This window comes from Carassius auratus, unplaced genomic scaffold (assembly GCF_003368295.1).
Source record: "Carassius auratus strain Wakin unplaced genomic scaffold, ASM336829v1 scaf_tig00005455, whole genome shotgun sequence".
Taxonomy (NCBI): domain Eukaryota; kingdom Metazoa; phylum Chordata; class Actinopteri; order Cypriniformes; family Cyprinidae; genus Carassius; species Carassius auratus.
This window is the reverse complement of record NW_020523664.1, coordinates 49043-68696: the sequence shown is the minus strand read 5'-3', so window position 1 is coordinate 68696 and position 19654 is coordinate 49043. Positions and strand designations below refer to the sequence as shown.

Here is a 19654-nt window from a genome sequence, read left to right as displayed (position 1 = left end):
AAACTTCTGGCAAGGTGGACGATTGAACTTTTTATTCTGGGTACAAAAATAGAGATTTTCAAATATAATTACTGTATAAAGACATGTCATGTATCCATACTGAAGTATTTTAACATCAGATGTCTGATGACAAATCTTCTTTAATATTTCAAATCACTATCCAGGGTCAAAGACGGCAGACAAACAGTTAACAAACATGAGATCCAAAAAAAGAAGCAGAAACTCCACCCTCAGCACTTAGCAGGAAATGACTGTTTTTTATATTTCTACTTTCTGTCATACTGACTGTCTACAAAAGCATTAAGGAATTAGTGATCAGTTGAGAAAGAAGAGAAATACTTCAAGAAGGACTTTTCTTTGTTTTGTTTCTGAACAGACAGCAGATCTTTGTGATTCTCGTGTTTTTCATTTTTGCAACATCAGTCAGGAAGTGAAAGTAAACTTTAGATCACGGGAGCTCAAAGAGGGAAAATGGATTCACTGTGTGCAGATGAATTTTCTTGTCCCGTGTGTATTGAAATCTTCAAGGATCCTGTTGTTTTATCATGTAGTCACAGTGTCTGTAAAGAGTGTCTCCAACAGTTCTGGAGAACTAAAGAAACTCAGGAGTGTCCTGTCTGCAGGAGAAGATCCTCAAGAGATGATCCTCCATGTAATCGTGTTTTAAAAAACTTGTGTGAGTCCCTCCTGAAGGAGAGAAAAGAGAGGCATTCATCAGAGTCTGAGGAGCTCTGTAGTTTACACAGTGAGAAACTCAAACTCTTCTGTCTGGAGGACAAACAGCCGGTGTGTTTAGTGTGCAGAGATTCAGAGAAACACATCTATCACACATTCAGACCCATCAGTGAAGTTGTTCCGTCATATAAGGTAAGACGAATTTAAATATGAGGATATAAACTTATATAAGTTCTATATCATGTACATGTCTCTACACCATTTTGCATTTGTGTATTATGTATGAAAACATATTACACAGATCTCTGGTGTCTTACAGATTTTAATTTTCATTTCAGGAGGACCTCAATACAGCACTGAAGTCCTTACAAGAGAAACTTACAAACAACGAAAAAATTAAAGGAGAGTTTGAGAAAATAATTCAACACATCAAGGTGAGGAGTCTTGATATTTTTTTGCAAATTTGATTAGAACAGCTGGACTGGGTTGCTTGACATAATTGCATGTTTACTAATTGATTGGAATAAACACACACAGTTGTTTGCATAAAATGAAGAAGCAGAAGCCTCGGTTAGCGAGCTGCTTCATCAGTGGGCGGAACTTACACGCAAGCTGCAATCCCATTGGCTGGCACTCCCTTGTCATCTTTCACATTTTGATGTCAACAAATTAGTTAGGGAATGTAATTTATATTCATGAGCCCATTAACCTGTCAGCCATTAGGTCGCTCAGACACTCAGCTTTTGACAATAGCCTAAACATATTGCCTGAGCAAAAAGAGAAGTCCATCCATCCATTCTCCACACCACTTGTCCTATTGTTTGTCCCTCAGCTAGTCTATCACAGCATCTCGGGCCAAGGCAGAGAAACACACTTGACAGATGGCTAGTCTACCACAAGGCTAACAAACATGAACACATTCAAAAAGATAAATCATTTTTGATTACTGTAAGTTCACAGTAGCTATGTTTCCATCCAAAGATGCGAATTTAACTTATGCGCAAAACTGGAATATTGCATATAATATTTGCGAATAAAGCACTGTTTTCATCCAGCATGCCAAAGAGAACAAAATCGCCACTTCCTGATTAGCAACTTCCTAAAATGACCTAATTTTTTAAGTGAACTAGGAGAAGTCATTAAATACAATAAACTTCATATGTAATAAATTACTTGCGCTTCAAAGAGAGCAGACAAACACAATAAATGCGGTGCTTTTAGAGGTGGATGCCTGCTGTTTGGGAACGCAGTCATGTAAGACAGTAATTATACAAAAATACTTTGATGACAGACTTTCCTCATGCATTTCAGAATGACCAAAACAATATATAGATGCTGTGAATGAGATTTGTCTGCTGGTTACTCAATTTATCCCATCTCATAGCGCAAAGTCACACTTTTTCAAAGTGCATGGTGGAATTTATTCGGTAAATGTGTTTCCATCGTAGTTTATATGCATTTTTTCTAATCTGAGAAAAAGTTTATCCTACTGAGTGGTGTGCATAAGTTGTTATGTGCATTTTTAGAATGTATGTGCATCTTGGCATTTCCATCCATTGGTTTTAATGTGGTAATCCAAAATGTGCATAAAAATTGGTGGATGATAGAATAGCTAAAGCTAAACTGATGAAAATACTTTACTTTATTTTTACTTATTTGTTAGTCTTTAAGAGAAACATTTAATGAATGTCCCAAGCACCACCACCATATTATTTTTTCTTATTAAAATGCCATTTGAAATTGCTATTTTATGAAAAGATTTTATGTCTACAGAATAAGTCATGATTTTGAGATGATTAAAGTGAATGTGATTTGATTTCAGTCTCAAGCTGATCAAACAGAGCAGCAGATTAAACAGCAGTTTAAGAAGCTTCATCAATTTCTCAGAGATGAAGAAGAAGCTACAATCACTGCACTGAGAGAGGAAGAGGAGCAGAAGAAACATATGATGAAGGAGAAGCTGGAGAAGATCGACAGACTCATTGCAGCTGTTTTATACTCAATCAAAGACATGGAGGAGATGATGACAGCCAATGACGTCTGCTTTCTGAAGGTCTGATTTCAGATCATTGATTGATTGATTGATTGATTGTTTGAGTTGTTGATGAATTATGTGTGATGAATTATGTGTTTGTTCTGCAGAAGTTTCCAGTCTCGATGGAAAGGTGAGTGATCTTTTCTCTCTCTGCTTCTGATCCAAAGTCACTTCAGTTCTGATCCTGAATGTTCTTCCAGAGTCCAGATCTCATCACAGCCGGATCCACAGACTCCTTCTGGAGCTCTGATTCATGTGCCGCGATACTTGGGCAACCTGCCCTTCAGAGTCTGGAAGAAGATGCAGGACATCGTCCAGAACAGTGAGTGAGGAGAAGATCAGAGCTGTCACTATTCATTTCTATGGTATCTCCAAATTAGGGAGCATGACATGGATTGTGATTGACTTATAAGACACACATGATTCAAGTTAATGGTTATGCTTTCTCTAATGTTATAGATGAGGAGGTTGGTATCTCCTCATATAATAAGAAAATCTTTGGTTTGTCTGACTGAAAATTTACAGGGAGATCCTCTGAGTTTCAGTGTGTGTGTGTAAGACTGATGGCGTGAAAAGTTTAAAATGCAGAATATTAATTATTGTACTTGAAAGTCGCTGAAGTAATAATTGTCAGTTATTCATGAATTAAATCAGCTGTAAAACGGCAAGCTGTTTAAAGCCATTGTGCAAGATTCCAGTGTGTCCTTAGTGCTGGAATGTGGACATGGTTTATGCATTTCCATCTGTAGGGATATGCTACTTTAGATAAAAACTAGCCTTTAAATAATATTAAAATGATGCCAATTAATGACCATGCATCTTTTCTGTTGCCATAGCAGTTTCAAATTAAATAAAGCAATTATTTGTGATTTCCTCCTATACCAACCACCAACCAATTTATTTTAAAGGGGTCATGAACTGGCTTTTTTTAATCTACTATTTACGGACATCTAATTGTGTTTTTTTTTTTTACTTTCAAAAACATCCATATCAATAAGTAATAGATTATTTTTTTTAACCTGGTTTTGAGGCTAAAGGGAAGGAGAAATTGCATCAGGAATCTGACACCATGGGGAACTCCCCAACTTAACATACCTGAAATCTTATTTCACAACACCAGCTTCACAATATGAAGTTGCAATTCACACTGGCCAATGCCAGCCAAGACGGTGAAAAGGGGGCAAAGTATGGCCACTATATAATGCACCGTCTTGGTGGCATAAACTAGGAATCTTCCGACTGAACTACCAGCAAACCAGATCTGAACAGTTAACACAGACATGTACGCAATGTCTCATTCCCGTCCTCAGATAATCAAGGTTACAACAGTAATCAGCTGGGTGATCTCCTCCCCGGTGCCTGGCGGTGGCACTGGACGGCCCTAGGTGGACGGCACGTCACTCCTCTGCCGTCCGGTGGACGGCTCCTCCGGGGTTGGGGCAGCCGGCAGGAGTCCCCCGTTCCCTGCTCCTCCCCATTCTTGGCGGATGGCAGCAGGCTCTGGCCTCCTGGTGAATGGCGCCGACTCCTCCGCTCCCTCACGGATGGCAGCCACCCCTCCACATCACGGGTGGCCGGCAGCGAGCTCCAGCCCACCGCCTTGAGCGTCCATGGCGGCACACTTCCTCATCTGCTCGATAGCACTGTGGATTCACCACAGCAGTGAGGGATCTTCAGCAGAGCGTCCCTCCTTCTCCCGGGCTTCGGCACCACTGTAACACATTAAAACTTCATGACCACGGGAAGGAGGAGGCTGGAACCGGCAGACCATCAAACTGAATCTTTATTAAAAAAATAAACAAAAAAAGCACAGCAGCCCCTCACAGCCGACAGCCACGCACAAACAAAATCAAAACACAAACTAAAATCCAGGCTTATTTTCTTCCTTCACTGTCGTCGCTCCCATTTTATATCCTTCCATCTCCTCCGTGGCACTTGAGAAAGGTGGGTCGAGCAGGTGTCGCTCATCTCCAATCACTCCACAGGCCTCGCCCCGTTTCCACGGCTCTCGGCCCCGCCCCACTCGTCCGTCACAGCTTGCTCCAGTGGTACTAAGTGAGCACCGCTGTCTGGGTGGTTGCCCTGCCTCTGAATTACAACTATATGCCGTAGTCAAAACAACATAGTCTAGTGGCTAGATACCACATGGAAAAGCACAAGTCCAGCTCACCAACAAGACCTGTGAGGCCAAGGAACATGTGTTCAAATTGTAAAATCGGGCAAAGTTATTCAGCAAAGATTATCCAGCCACCATACAAATGCCTTTGGTAAAAATGCCCTTAGGACAAGGCCATGAGGAGGTGACTGTTTTCATTGAATGAGCTCTAACGCCAATGGGACAATCTATTCCCTGGCTAGAATAATCCAAATCAATCACATTGACTACCCAATGTAATAGCCGCCACTTAGAAAGAGGCTTCCCTTTAGTTCCACCTCCAAAGCACGCAAAAAGCAGTCAACATAAGTATGCAAAGCTCATACTGGACACAGTACATGATGTGGGGTGGCATCCGGGGAGGCAACCTACTCTGGATTGAAAGCAGAAATTATCATCACTTGGAGCAGAGAATACCCCACGCGGTTAAATGAAGCAAGGACGAGGTCGAGCCGCAGTGTGGTTTTAAGCAAGAGCTCCTTTAGGCCGATAGACTGAAGCAGCTCAAAGGGTGGCAGAGTCAGCATCCCCAGCACCAGAGCCAGATCCTAGGGTGGGATAGTGGGAGGGTGAGATGGTCTCAGCTGTCTCGCACCTCTCAAAAATCTGATCACCAAATCATGTTTACCAACTGAGTTCCCATTGAAAGTAGCTTGAGAGGCTGAGATAGATGCAAAATAAACCTTATGGGAAAGTTCTTTGGGTTGCAGCCATTCGATTCTCACAATTTAACAAAAACTCCCCATTTAAGAGCATACAAGCACCTCATAGAAGGGGTCCATCATCGCGTCCATCATTTGGCCACACAATGAGCACAGGTTTCCCGGTTCCCACACTCCACACAGCCATACCAAGATGCCCACTTGAGAGTAGAGTAGTCAGTATCTCAAGCAGGTCAGGGAACCATGGTCTGTTTGGACAGTATGGAGCTATCCTGCACAGGCACCCTCTCCTCTTTAATTTTGTGTAGCAATTGTGGAAAATCTTCAGTGGGGGTAACACATACAGACAGGCTTTCAATCACGGTATTGTGAGTGCCCGAGCATGAAAGAGGAAAGAGCTGTCGCAAACAGATACACTTCTGCCTTCCCTAACCACTCCTAGATCAGTCTCACTGATCCAGGGTTCAGCCTCCATCCTCCGTATGGAATCCCATTCCTCAGTAGCATTGCGGCACTCTTTAGGCAACTTGGCTTTTAAGGCAAAGTCCGTCGTCACGTGCAGATCCTTAAATGCCTTAGGATCTGTCTCCCCCTTGGATTTCAGAAGCTGTGCCTGAAAAACCTGTAGCACTGCCATCGTATGAGGCACAGAAATCACCTCTGCAGAGACAGCATGTGCTTTATCCAGGATGTAGGTGGTCAGACGGCAGGGCTTCGATGGCAGCATCACCTCCACTTTCAAAGAGGCCGATGAGGGGCAGAGGAAGGCAGCGACAGATTCCTCTACAGGTGGAATGCACATAAAACCATGTGTGTCTGCTTTTAAAGAAAATCTAAGCTCCACCAGCATGGCTGCGAGCCAACTTGGGTGCCACCCATGCCTCAGCAACTTCGTCATGCAGATTGGCTTCCTCGTTACATCAGGTCTGCGATCCGAGGAAAGTAATCACAAATCCAACTTACTCTTAGTCCTCCTCGGGTGCTGTTAAAGACATAGCCTCATCAAAGTTGTTGTCCTCTGCAGAGCTGAACGAAATAATCTCTAAAGCACCAGAGCTGGGTCGAAGACTCCCTTCAGATGCTCCCATGCAGCATTCTCACCAGCGGCTCACTGGCAGCAGTGGGACACTGCCAGGAGAAATCAAGTGCTGTTTCTGCATAGGCGAGACCCAGGCACAGGATGCAGTAATTGTGGGTGTGCGGAGCCTCGTAGGGTCCCAAAGACAGCAATAACTCGACATGCTGGAAAACCAAGAGGAAAAAACTGTCTTCTTGCATCTTTTCTACAGCTGTCTTGAAGAAGGATGCTTGAAAGAGGAAGATTCTGTGTTTATGCCACCAAGGCGGCTCATTATATAGTGGTGAGGCCCTGCCTCTTACCACCTACTTGGCTGGCATTGACCAGTGTGCAGTGCAACTTCTCTGGCATTGTGCAGTAAGATTTCAGGAAGGTTAAGGAAGAAAGGTAGTTCCCCGTCGAGTCGGTCAAAGTGAACCATCTTCGAAAGGGAACTAACTTTCTGTGTGTCTGTTTGACAAGCAATGTCCTATGTAATTGGAGCTTTCTGTGACTTAGGTTAGACAGGTACACATAATCAGGACATATCAAGTGATCTCTATTAAAGAAATAGTGACACACAGTACAAATAATTTTTTACTCACATAAGGCCATTCCTGTCGGATCCAATTTAGAAGGCACAACATTGCTTTTTAATCTGTCTCTCTGCAAATCCAGGGTCGACTTGTGTCTTGTTTACAAAAGAATCCTTGGTGAAATGAAGTTCAACTACACATTCCTAATATTTGAATCCGAAGGAAGGTTATGCACCGAATATGTTGTTGTTGCATTGCAAAATATTTTATGATCTTAATGGCATGTTTATTGCTGGGTTGCTCAATCCAGTTTAGTGCCACCTACTGTATGTTGTTTCCCTACTGTATCATGTGTGAATCAGTGGGCGGGGATACAGAATTAGATTTTGATTCTTCGGTGGAGGTTGTGTTTAATCTATCTATGACATCATTCATAGGCACATTCCAAGAAATGGCGTTTGCTGGGTCTGGTGTCAGTAAAAGCTTTTAAGTAAGTAACAAGGAAGTTTTCAGTTCTGAAACTTAGTACAATGATCTCTTATGTCAAAAGCTCAAGTAAAAGCTGATTTCTCAATTCATGACCCCTTTAAAAACTAATTTTTCTAAAATATTATCTTTGCATGCACGCTGTGTGCTGAAAATGTTTAAAATCTAAATGTTGCCATATAAACTGTATAACTTATACTATATGTTCTTATTAAATATTGCTTCTTGAGTAAATGTGACTTCAAGCACCAAGTCAAACAATGGGAAAGCATATCTCAAGCACTCTGTCTGTACCTGACGCAGTATCCGGCATTGTGAAAAAACGGATCCTTCAGGACGCCAAGCTATCCTGCCTGTTCAAATAACTTTTAATGGGTACATGCACACATTTTAAGGCCCAATATAATGAACATGACAATGTGGCTAAAGAAACACAGAATGTTTACAATTTTTCATTTATAGCACAAGTCAAAACAGGTCTAACCATGTACATGCTGAATCGACAGGTAAAAAAAAAAAAAGCCTCAAGTCCAAATATTCATTTATCACCAATTAACTGTTTGACAAACACTTCCTGCTTCGATGTCCAGAACTGAATTTAAAAAAATCTCAAACATGCTACGAAGTTCCGATCTGAATCAACCGAGTCGCGAACAGGCTCCGAAGTGCCGATCTGAATCAACCGAGTCGCGAACAGGCTCCGAAGTGCCGACCTGAATCAACCGAGTCTCGAACAGGCTCCGAAGTGCCGATCTGAATCAACCGAGTCGCGAATAGGCTCCGAATTGCCGATCTGAATCAACCGAGTCGCGAACAGGCTCCGAAGTGCCGATCTGAATCAACCGAGTCGCGAACAGGCTCCGAAGTGCCGATCTGAATCAACCGAGTCGCGATCAAAAAAATAAAAATAAAAAAAAAATAATATATATATATATATATATATATATATATATATATATATATATATATATATATATATATATATATATATATATATATATATATATATATATGTATATATATATATATATATATGTATATATATATATATATATATGTATATATATATATATATATATATGTATATATATATATATATATATATGTATATATATATATATATATATATATATATATATGTATATATATATATATATATATATATGTATATATATATATATATATATATGTATATATATATATATATATATATATATATATATGTATATATATATATATACATATATATATATATATATATGTATATATATATATATATATATATATATATATATATATATATATATATATATATGTTTGGTTCACTCTCGATCATTATATGAACATTAGAACATAATCACCTGTTGATTGTGTCTCATCAGCTCCTGTGATTCTGGATCCAAACACGGCTCATCCACGTCTCGTCCTGTCCGATGATCTGACCAGTGTTAGCTGGAGTGACAACAATCAACCTCTTCCTGATAATCCAGAGAGATTTGACATCTATCGCTTTGTTCTGGGTTCAGAGGGGTTTAACTCAGGAACACACTGCTGGGATGTGGAGGTTAAAGAGAGTATTTGCTGGCATCTTGGAGTAACTACAGCATCAAACCAGAGGAAGGGAGATGATTTATTTGATACTGGTCTTTGGAGTGTGCAGCATGGACTGGCTGATTATTTTGGTGTTCCTGTCAAACAGAATCTTCAGAAGGTCCGTGTGAATCTAGACTATAACAGAGGAACATTGTCATTCTCTGATCCTGTGACTAACACACATCTACACACATTCACATCCACCTTCACTGACATTGTCTTCCCATTCTTCTATAGCTTTGCCCCTCTGAGGATTTTACCATCTGATAGTCAGTAATTGTTACACCTGTAGGTCTGGATCTTCCTGCTTTCATCATGTTTCCAATATTTACTCCATATCACATGAGTAAGAGTGCTGTTGATCTGAATATTAGTAGGCTACGGCTGTGATTGGACCGCAGCTGATCACATGACTGACATCAGCACTAGAGACACACTGTCAGTGCAAACTAAAAATGTTCTCATTGATTTGGTTTCTTTGTCATTGTTTTCACCTTGAACACATAGTAGACATACAGTACTACTTCTGTCTTGGCTTTAGCTTTACTCAAACTGTTTATGAACGTACAGATGCATCCTACATGCCTGTAAGAGCTATACTCTATTGTGCTTATGGGTAAATATTTTTTTATTATTATTATTTCAATCATGACAATGCTCAAAATAGTTTAGTATGCTGATATGACGACGTAAATGTTTTTGCTCTTGGTGGAATAGATATGTTACACTGCTGCTGCTGCTGATTACTGCTCCTTCTGTTATTGTTGCTGCACGAATAAATAAGTCATAATTAAATTAGAACAGAGAAAATATGTATGATGCAAATAGAAAAAAGCTTCAACCAATAAAATCACTCACAGAAATCAGATGAAAATGTCAGTAACAAAAGTGTATAGGTACATTACTTGACATGTATTTATATACCATCATAGTGTTTTCTGCACTGCCTTTATAATTTGTGCTGATTTAAATAAATAAGATAGAAAACAAAGCTTAATATATATACAGTTGTACTCAAGATTATTCATAATTATTTATATTTTTTTAGTGTTTTTGAGTTGTCGGTTATGTAAGAGTTTTATAATGTCTCCATGTATTTATTAGGTGACAGACATCTGAAAGAGTAACAAAGTGATATTTCAAGAAATGTTATTTCATGTGTATTATAGTGACAAATATTTAAAAAAATGGTCATTTTCAGAATTATTCATACCCTTTGTTTTACAAAGTCGAAAGTGTTTTTCAATCATCAATAGCCCTGGTTCTTGATCACGGCCTCCAATCGCTGCTTGTAGGTCCTCACAAGTCTACAGGTCTACTGAGGGACGTTTCAGTGGTTGATGAAGTTTTCTCAGTCTTGCTTCACAAAATACCACTGTTGGAGACTGGAAGGCTTCCTAGCCCTGACCCGGGTTTTCAACTCTTTCCACAAATCTGGTTCATGTCAGGGCTCTGACTTGGCCACTCCAGAACTGATGTTATCCCTGTCCCTGAACCACTGCTTGAGCACTTGTAATCTATGCTTCGGGTCACTGTCCTGCTGGTAGCTCCAGTCCTCTGGCAGGTTGAGCTGTGCTGACACCACAAGTTTTTTTTTGTCCAGAATCTTGTAGTCCTCCTTTTTCATGATATCATTTTCGCGTTGTTACCTGTACCACTGGCAGAGAAGCATCCCCATAGCATAATGTGACCACCTCTGTGCTTGACTGTTGGGATGGTATTAAGATGGAAGGCTTCCCCTTTCTTATGCCAAACATATGCAATATCCATATGTCTCAAGATAATTTAGTTTCTTCTGACCAGAGGATGGATGACCAAAAGTTTGTATCTCTATCTAGGTCAGGCCTCGCAAAGGCCAGACGTGTAGCCCGATGTTTCTGGGTAAGGAGTGGTGTTTTTCTGGGATGATGTCCATAAAGACCACCTTGATGCAAAATTCGCTGAACAGTGGATCTTGATACCGATATTCCTGCTTAGTGGTTAGGGCTTTGGTTGTGACACTAGGGTTGTTGCTTGTCATTTCAGATATTTCTAGAGACTCTAGAGGATACCATGTGCCTCCTGCCACACCTCTCCAGGTTTTTAGCTGTGTTGAACTACTTCTTGTTGAAGTTCACTTCTGATTTTGAGCTTCTTGATGAAACTCTGTACGGCTGATCCAGGGACAAGGATTCTTTTGAAATGACCTTGTAGCCTTTGTCTCTAGGATGGGCTTTGACTATATGTGTTCGTAGATCAGGACAGAGGTCTGTCTTTTTGGCCATGGTGAGAGTGCTGAGGATAATTAAAGCTTTGCTGCCTTAATTATTTGCAGAGCAGGTGTTACCATTTAACATTCTTAGGCATAAACTGATAGGGATAAGAATTTTAAATTAATTTTCAATGATTATGGTCATGTGCACTTTCAATTTGCAGATTGGAAAATAATTTAATAAAGATTAATTTTGAACAGTTTCAAAAAAGGCCACTAATAATCTATTGATTATGGGAATAATTTTTAACCAACTAATATGCAAGATTCTGCATAGCAGCTAATAGATATTTGATACAATGAAAGTTCCACCAAAGTAGTTTTTAACAATTAAAACTTTTTTTTTAAATTATTGATTTTTCAAAGGGGAAAAGGGAATGGGTAATTTGTCTATGTGTGTGTGTGTGTGTGTGTGTGTAGCTTTTAACTATATATATTTGACTAACATTCCTGTCAGGTAATGCTTGTTCAATCCTGTAATATAAAAGCAGCTTTTATTTAAATGACCTGTGGCATTATCTTTCTGGTTCTTTATACCAAGTTCCCACATGTTATTTGATGCTATCAAAACAGGGCGTTACATCATGATTGTGTGCTTGTGACTAGATCTGCGGGAGTTTGGGTAAGACTTTATTACAGCGGCTCCAGCTCATGATCATTTCTGTGCAGACTTAGACTCCAAATGAAAACACTGGCATAAGACATAGCTGGGACATTTTGCCTTCACTTTTCTAGCAGAAGAAGGTGCAGACATGGTTTCCTTTTTTTAACAGTCTATGGTCCTAGACCTGGAAAATGGCAAATCTCATTGCCCTTTACACACACGCTAAGCATAGCCCCAAAATTCACATATGTTTAGTAAAATGTTGCAGTGAAAAAAAAAAAGTGACGTGACATTCAGCCAAGTATGGTGACCCATACTCAGAATTTGTGCTCTGCATTTAACCCATCCGAAGTGCACACACACGGAGCAGTGAACACACACACACACTGTGAACACACACACGGAGCAGTGAGTGAGCTGTAAGTCATTTATGCAGGAAATATGTCATGTAAGTAGTCAAGTGGTAAGATCGTTACCACTGAAGTAACCAAGGAGACAGACATTGTGCAACAGGCCTTAAAAGCTCCACCCAAATTCAGCACTTAACAGGAAGAGAATGACTTATTTCTCCGTCATACCAACTCTCTTCTTTCTTGACAAAAGCAAAAAACAATTGAAAAATTAAAAGAAAACCTTTCAAGAAGGATTTTTGTTTGTTTGTTTTTAAACAGACAGCAGATCTTTGTGAATCTTGTTTTTTTTTGCAACATCATTCAGAAAGTGAAAGTAAAGTTCAGATCGCTGGAGCTCAAAGAGTGAAAATGGCTTCACAATCGGAAGATGAATTGTTTTGTCCTGTATGCAGTGAAATCTTCAAGGATCCTGTTGTTTTATCATGTAGTCACAGTGTCTGTAAAGAGTGTCTTCAACAGTTCTGGAGAACTAAAGAAACTCAGGAGTGTCCTGTCTGCAAGAGAAGATCCTCAAATGATCATCCTCCGTGTGATCTTGCATTAAAAAACTTATGTGAGTCGCTCCTAAAAGAGAAACAAGAGAAGTGTTCATCAGAGTCTGAGGAGCTCTGCAGTTTACACAGTGAGAAACTCAAGCTCTTCTGTCTGGAGGACAAACAGCCGGTGTGTTTAGTGTGCAGAGATTCAGAGAAACACATCAATCACACATTCAGACCCATCAGTGAAGCTGTTCCAACATATAAGGTAAGACGAATCTATGAGGATTAAAATTAAATCATAAATTGTATACTAACAATATATACATTTCTCAGTATTTTGTTCATACTATGTAGCTATTACATACATTAACAAATTTAAAAAATCTATGGTTTCTTATATTCTTTTTAAATTTCAGGAGGAGCTCAATACAGCAATGGAGTCTTTGCAAGAGAAAGTTAAACACAGAGAAAAAATTAAAGGAGAGTTTGAGAAAATAGTTCAACACATCAAGGTGAGGATTGATTCTTCTGACATTATTTATGCATTTGTTTAGAACTGCTGAATTGTTTGGCGGGAGGAGAAACTTCTACATGACGCCATGTTGTTTACTCTGAGTGTAGACAAGTCAAGTCACTCGGCGGCCATCTTTGAAACACCTCTCGGGCAACCAAATGCAGCTCTTGTCCTGGTTGCATAAACACCTTCTACAAGTCATTATCGGCTGCTTTATATTTTAAACAGATTTTAATTTATGCATTTATTAACAAAAAAACAACAATCAACTTACAAACGGCTCATAATTAGCTCAAACGTCTGCATCAATTCACACTCTCAACAAATTAGAATACTTCACCAATAAATAAAAAGATTTGTGAATTGTTGGCCCTCTGAAACATATGTTCATTTACTGTACATGTACTCAATACTTGGTAGGGGCTCCTTTTGCTTTAATTACTGCCTAGTTTCGGCGTGGCATGGAGGTGATCAGTTTGTGGCACTGCTGAGGTGGTCTGGAAGCCCAGGTTTCTTTGACAGTGGCTTTCAGCTCATCTGCATTTTTGGGTCTCTTGTTTATAATTTTCCTCTTGGCAATACTCCATCGATTCTCTATGAGGTTCTGGTCGGGTGAGTTTTCTGGCCAGTCAAGCACACCAACACCATGCTTATTTAACCAACGTGTGGACAGGTGACGAATCCTGCTGGAAAATGAAATCAGCATCTTCAAAAAGCTGGTCAGCAGAAGGAAGCATGAAGTTCTCCAAAATTTCTTGGTAAACGGGTGCAGTGACTTTGGTTTTCAAAAAAACACAATGGACCAACACCAGCAGATGACATTGCACCCCAAATCATTACAGACGGTTCTCTCAGTTGGTTGTGAATCTTTTTCTTCCACACTTTTTTCTTCTACTCAACTTTCTGTTAACATGCTTGGATACAGCACTCTGTGAACAGCCAGCTTCTTTGGTAATGAATGTTTGGGGCTTACCCTCCTTGTGAAGGGTGTCAATGATTGTCTTCTGGACAGCTGTTAGATCGGCAGTCTTCCCCATGATTGTGTAGCCTAGTGAACCAAACTGAGAGACCATTTTGAAGGCTCGGGAAACCTTTGCAGGTGTTTTGAGTTGATTAGCTGATTGGCTTGTCACCATATTCTAATTTGTTGAGATATGCCGCGTTTCCACCGCAATTACCCGGAACATTTGTACGGGGAACTTTTTCCCCCCACACCTGTTGCTTTCTGTGTTTCCACCGTAGTCTAAAGTACCGGGAAGATTAGGCAAATAGACTGGTGACGTAGGTCTGCACACGTTTCTCAATACAAGGTATGCTGATTTTGGACTTGCATCCTCTGTAGTTCGGACTTTGTGCATTTGACTCGAGAGTGTGATGTCCGCGACGATGCAAGTCTGGTAATTCTGCAAACAGCAGCGTACTTGATAACATCAGTCAGCCTGCCTTGGCTACTGCAATTTTCCTCTCTGTATATTTACAATAAAACAAATTATGACAATACATGAATTATGATAATAATGATAATAATATACAAGTTTCACAATTTGATTGAATTACGGATATAAATGAACTTTTCCACAACATTCAAGTTTATTGAAATGCACCTGTACATGCATATTTCATTGTTCAGTGGATATGCTTACAAATGCTATCACATATAAATTGATCTCATTAAATAGCCATTTCAAAATGTGATTTTGTGACAAGATTTTATTCCGCTACAGTGACAGAACATCTAATGCTTACAGTACTAGTACTTTAGAAAGTTGTAGTTAACTAACCAACATTTATCTTCATGCTGCACCAGAATAAACTGCATCTTTGAGATAATTGAAGTGAATGTGATTTGATTTCAGTCTCAAGCTGATCACACAGAGCGTCAGATTAAACAGCAGTTTGAGAAGCTTCATCAGTTTCTCAGAGATGAAGAAGAAGCTACAATCACTGCACTGAGAGAGGAAGAGGAGCAGAAGAAGCAGATGATGAAGGAGAAGCTGGAGGAGATCAACACACACATCTCAGCTCTTTCACACACAATCAAAGACATGGAGGAGATGATGAAAGACAGTGACGTCTGCTTTCTGAAGGTCTGATTTCAGATCATTGATTGATTGATTGATTGATTGATTGATTGAGTTGTTGATGATCAACTGTATGTTTGTTCTGCAGAAGTTTCCAGTCTCGATGGAAAGGTGAGTGATCTGCTGCTGTCTCTGCTCTCTCTGCTTCTGATCCAAAGTCACTTCAGTTCTGATCCTGAATGTTCTTCCAGAGTCCAGATCTCATCACAGCCGGATCCACAGACTCCTTCTGGAGCTCTGATTCATGTGCCACGATACTTGGGCAACCTGCCCTTCAGAGTCTGGAAGAAGATGAAAGACATCATCCAGAACAGTGAGTCTGCAGAAGATCTGAGCTCTCTATCGCACACACTGAAAGATTTACAGATTTTCATGATGCCTGAAATGTTTCTTCAACAGGAGAAGTGTTGATAATACATAATAACCTATGTTAGGTTCACTTTTCATCATTATATAAACATCAGAATAAAATCACCTGTTGATTGTGTCTCATCAGCTCCTGTGATTCTGGATCCAAATACTGCGAACCCAGATCTCCTCCTGTCTGATGATCTGACCAGTGTGAAATGGAGCGAGAACAAAGAACCAGTTCTTGATAATCCAGAGAGATTTGATGATTGTCTTTGTGTTCTGGGTTCAGAGGGGTTTAACTCAGGAACACACTGCTGGGATGTGGAGGTTAAAGAGTGCTCACACTGGAGTGTTGGAGTAACTACAGCATCAAACCAGAGGAAGGGAGAAGAATTCTTTAGCGCTGATGTCTGGAGTGTGCGATATGATGAGTACGGACTGTCTGAAAAGTTTGGTTTTCCTGTTAAACGTAAGCTTGATCGTGTTAGAGTTGATCTGGACTATGACAGAGGAACAGTGTCATTCTCTGATCCTGTAACTAACACACATCTACACACATTCACAACCACCTTCACTGACACTGTCTTACCATTGTTTCGTAATCTTGATGAACAAAACTATCTGAGGATTTTACCAGTTAACATTAACAACAGAAAATCGCTGTTGAATCTGCTACTAAATTAATTACAAAAATAGATGTAAGACACAAGATTAGAATAAGATATACAAATCTTACATATTTATTCTGTGGAATCAGAAATGAATGTAGTAAATAGTACAAACATTAGTTAAAATTCAAATGGGTAAATATCAATATTCTCAGTCTGAAAGAAGATTATAAAGGTAATTGATGAAAGACTGATATATGACAGGTGATGAACATCATCATGAGGTGGATCAGTTTATAGTTGCTGTGTGGAAACATTGTGAAAATTGTGGCTAACTCAAAAGCTGCATCTTATCTTATAAGGCTACAGTATGAGGATACTCCTTCAGAGCTTCTTTTGAACTTCACAACTTATTCAGTTTGCGTGTTGAAACTTTTCAAGATTAATAATAAAATTGTTTTATGCAAACATTAATATGCATTTGTGACACTTGTGAACACGCCTAGTGTAAACTTGTTTTTTATTTGGCTAAATAGAGTATTATACGGTGGCCTCACAACACTCAAATTAAGAAACAATTAATGAAGCATTGCAAATGTATTTTCACTAACCTTGAAATTATATTTAGTTGAGGGTTTTAGAGTTAGCCATCTTATATAGTAACATGTCACAATTAATCGTGGGATTTTTCAGCTTATTTCTGCTAATAATATCCAAAAGACAAAGGAATCATGCAATCAGGGAGTAAAAAAAAAAAAAAAAAAACCTACCATCAACCCCACTAACCGGTAGCAACTGCAAAATAATCAAATCCTAGCTGGGTCCGACACTTTTTTGGGTCCCCTTGAAACATTTCCATTGAGGTCAGTGCTATTTGCAGCACGTTTTTTAATTTTTTATTTGTATGTGTTTATTTGGGACCGTTTTCTTACATTTACATTTATGCATTTAGTAGACGCTTTTAACCAAAGTGACTTACAGTGCATTCAGGCTAACGTTTTTTACCTTACGTGTGTTCCCTGGGAATCGAACCCACAACCTTTTGTGCACGAAATTAAACATGATTGCATTTAAATAATATGAAGTAAGCAATTCTAAACCAAAGCACCACACATGATAAAAATATTGTGCTTTTTTTATTTTTATTAGCGTTAACGTTTAAACAAAACTGCAACTAGCAGCACCTCAGTTTTTAAACGCAGGCTAGGCCTACTGCATAACTAGGAAATAACTTTACCATTAAATAAACACAGAGAACTTTGAAAATACTCTCGATATAATTTTAACAAAATAAATACAAAATGAAATAAAACGAAAGAAAATTAAGTCTTCTTAATTTTATTAGGCTAATTAAAATGTATTTAATATATTAATCTAACCTTAGCAAACATAGCCTACCTAAAATGCAAAAACTGAATAAGTGTATTTGAATTTCGTTCACTTTATTTTTGTGAATATAGCTGCCGTTGTTGTACAATAGAACACTCAAATCAGGCTCATTAAGACACAAACGCACACACATCTGAGATTAAATGTACGTAGATCTTTACAAAATACACCTGGATTATTAAAAAAGTGAAAAGCACATATAAGATAAAATGCAAACGCTTAGGTTATTGAGTGTAGCTATTGAGAGCGAAGCGTAAAGGCGCTCAGCGATCTTAAGGAAATATTACCACTCCACTCCGCTAATGCTATGGCGGGAATGCTCAAAATAAATGCAGTAACAAATGAGAATTGTTTCCAGACGTCTGACTTGCCTTGCTTTGCTTTAGTCCAGTAAACAGCAGCTTTAATTTGTTTCTCAACTTCTTGTGTTGACTCCATTTCTACTACACCACACCACCGTTCCCCACGGGACTCCCGCGAAATGCGATATGTTTTCTTCATTTGCTGGTGTTTTTTCAATTTGCATGTGTTTTATTAAGTTGCAGCATGTTGAGCTCTCTCGGCCACCGCAGTATTAGCACCAACTAGTGGATATATTGAGTGAATTACAAGCGGCATTTTGGTCTACATAAAAGACACTGAAGGACACTCAGAATCAGTCAGAATACATTTTATTAGTCAAATGTGTAAGACAGACTGCGATTTATTGTGGTACTGGGCATTCCAGTACTAAATATTAATATATTATATAGAATATTTACAAAAATGCAGTTTACACGATTTACACAAGCCTATGCAAGTTATTTACACACAGAGCACATGTGCAGATATTTCATCCTACCTGTCAGATTATCCCACCTGACCACAAACTGGTCAAATTTCTCACACTGAACCTTACTGTATTTGGATTACTGTAATGTTAGGTTTAGGCACTGTTCAGTACGGTCCACTTTTAGGGGGTTTTCCACAGGGTACAGTAGCTACCTGGTACTTTTTTTAGTACCACTTCGGGTGAGGTTCCAAGTGAAACATACAGTTACCAAACCATGACGTGTAAACTCTGCTGATCACGGATTGGCCGGAGAGAATCGTCACTGCTGCGTCACTGAACTTGGGACACAAACACAAAAGAAAAGCTAGATTTAAATCAACCCAGGCAGCGAAGGATCGAACGCAGCTGTTTTGAATGAGCGCACCTTTTTTAACAACCCAATATTGGCTGTTCCGTTGTCTGTTGAGGACTGTTTTATGTGTCTTCAGCTGTGGGTTGCTGTGAGCCAATAATTATCTGCTCCTTTCTCCAGAGCTCAAAACTAAAATGAGCAGCTGAAATTTTTCATAAAGATTTTTTTACATATAGACATTTTCAATTGCCAGGTGTTCTGTTCAAAGTGCTTCTGGGGGGTATTCCAGAAAGTAGGTTGTGACATACTCGGATGTTTAAGGTAAGCAAGCAGATAAACTCAGCTTTCGTTTCCAAAAACGGAGTATACTTTCAGCATAGACGCTGATTTATGTTTCTGCCGGTGGGTGCCCATGACTATAATATCAGCGGCTTCTTTCTTCTTCTTTTGTTCAATGGTCAAGTGTTTGTGTTTTTTTTTTTTTTTTTTTTTTTTTGTTGTTTTTTTTTTTTTAAGCTAGTTATATAATAAGAAATATCACATATGTATTTTTATGATATAAATACATTATATAAAATGCAGACCCATGATGTGTGATATAAAATATAAATATTACCTTGTTGTAATAGTGTTTTATAATA

The 19654-nt window shown here is 39.0% G+C and overlaps 1 protein-coding gene and 1 pseudogene across 1 annotated transcript; both read left to right on the top strand.

Moving 5' to 3' along the window:
- The first annotated feature begins 193 nt into the window (after positions 1-193).
- LOC113070951 (nuclear factor 7, brain-like) lies at positions 194-11833 on the top strand (annotated as a pseudogene).
- A 748-nt stretch (positions 11834-12581) lies between these two features.
- Positions 12582-19519, top strand: LOC113070952 (tripartite motif-containing protein 35-like). Its single transcript, XM_026244301.1, has 6 exons — positions 12582-13211; positions 13363-13458; positions 15317-15547; positions 15630-15652; positions 15733-15854; positions 16038-19519. The coding sequence occupies exons 1-6, from the start codon at positions 12816-12818 to the stop codon at positions 16574-16576; spliced, it is 1407 nt and encodes a 468-aa protein (XP_026100086.1). The 5' UTR covers positions 12582-12815; the 3' UTR covers positions 16577-19519.
- Positions 19520-19654: the final 135 nt, after the last annotated feature.

Excerpts from the sequence above, each read along its gene's own strand:
- LOC113070952 (XM_026244301.1), top strand. The coding sequence starts at position 12,816 with ATGGCTTCACAATCGGAAGATGAATTGTTTTGTCCTGTATGCAGTGAA. Across the intron at positions 15,548-15,629 it reads GTGACGTCTGCTTTCTGAAG|AAGTTTCCAGTCTCGATGGA; the intron begins GTCTGATTTCAG and ends TTTGTTCTGCAG. Across the intron at positions 15,653-15,732 it reads TTTCCAGTCTCGATGGAAAG|AGTCCAGATCTCATCACAGC; the intron begins GTGAGTGATCTG and ends ATGTTCTTCCAG.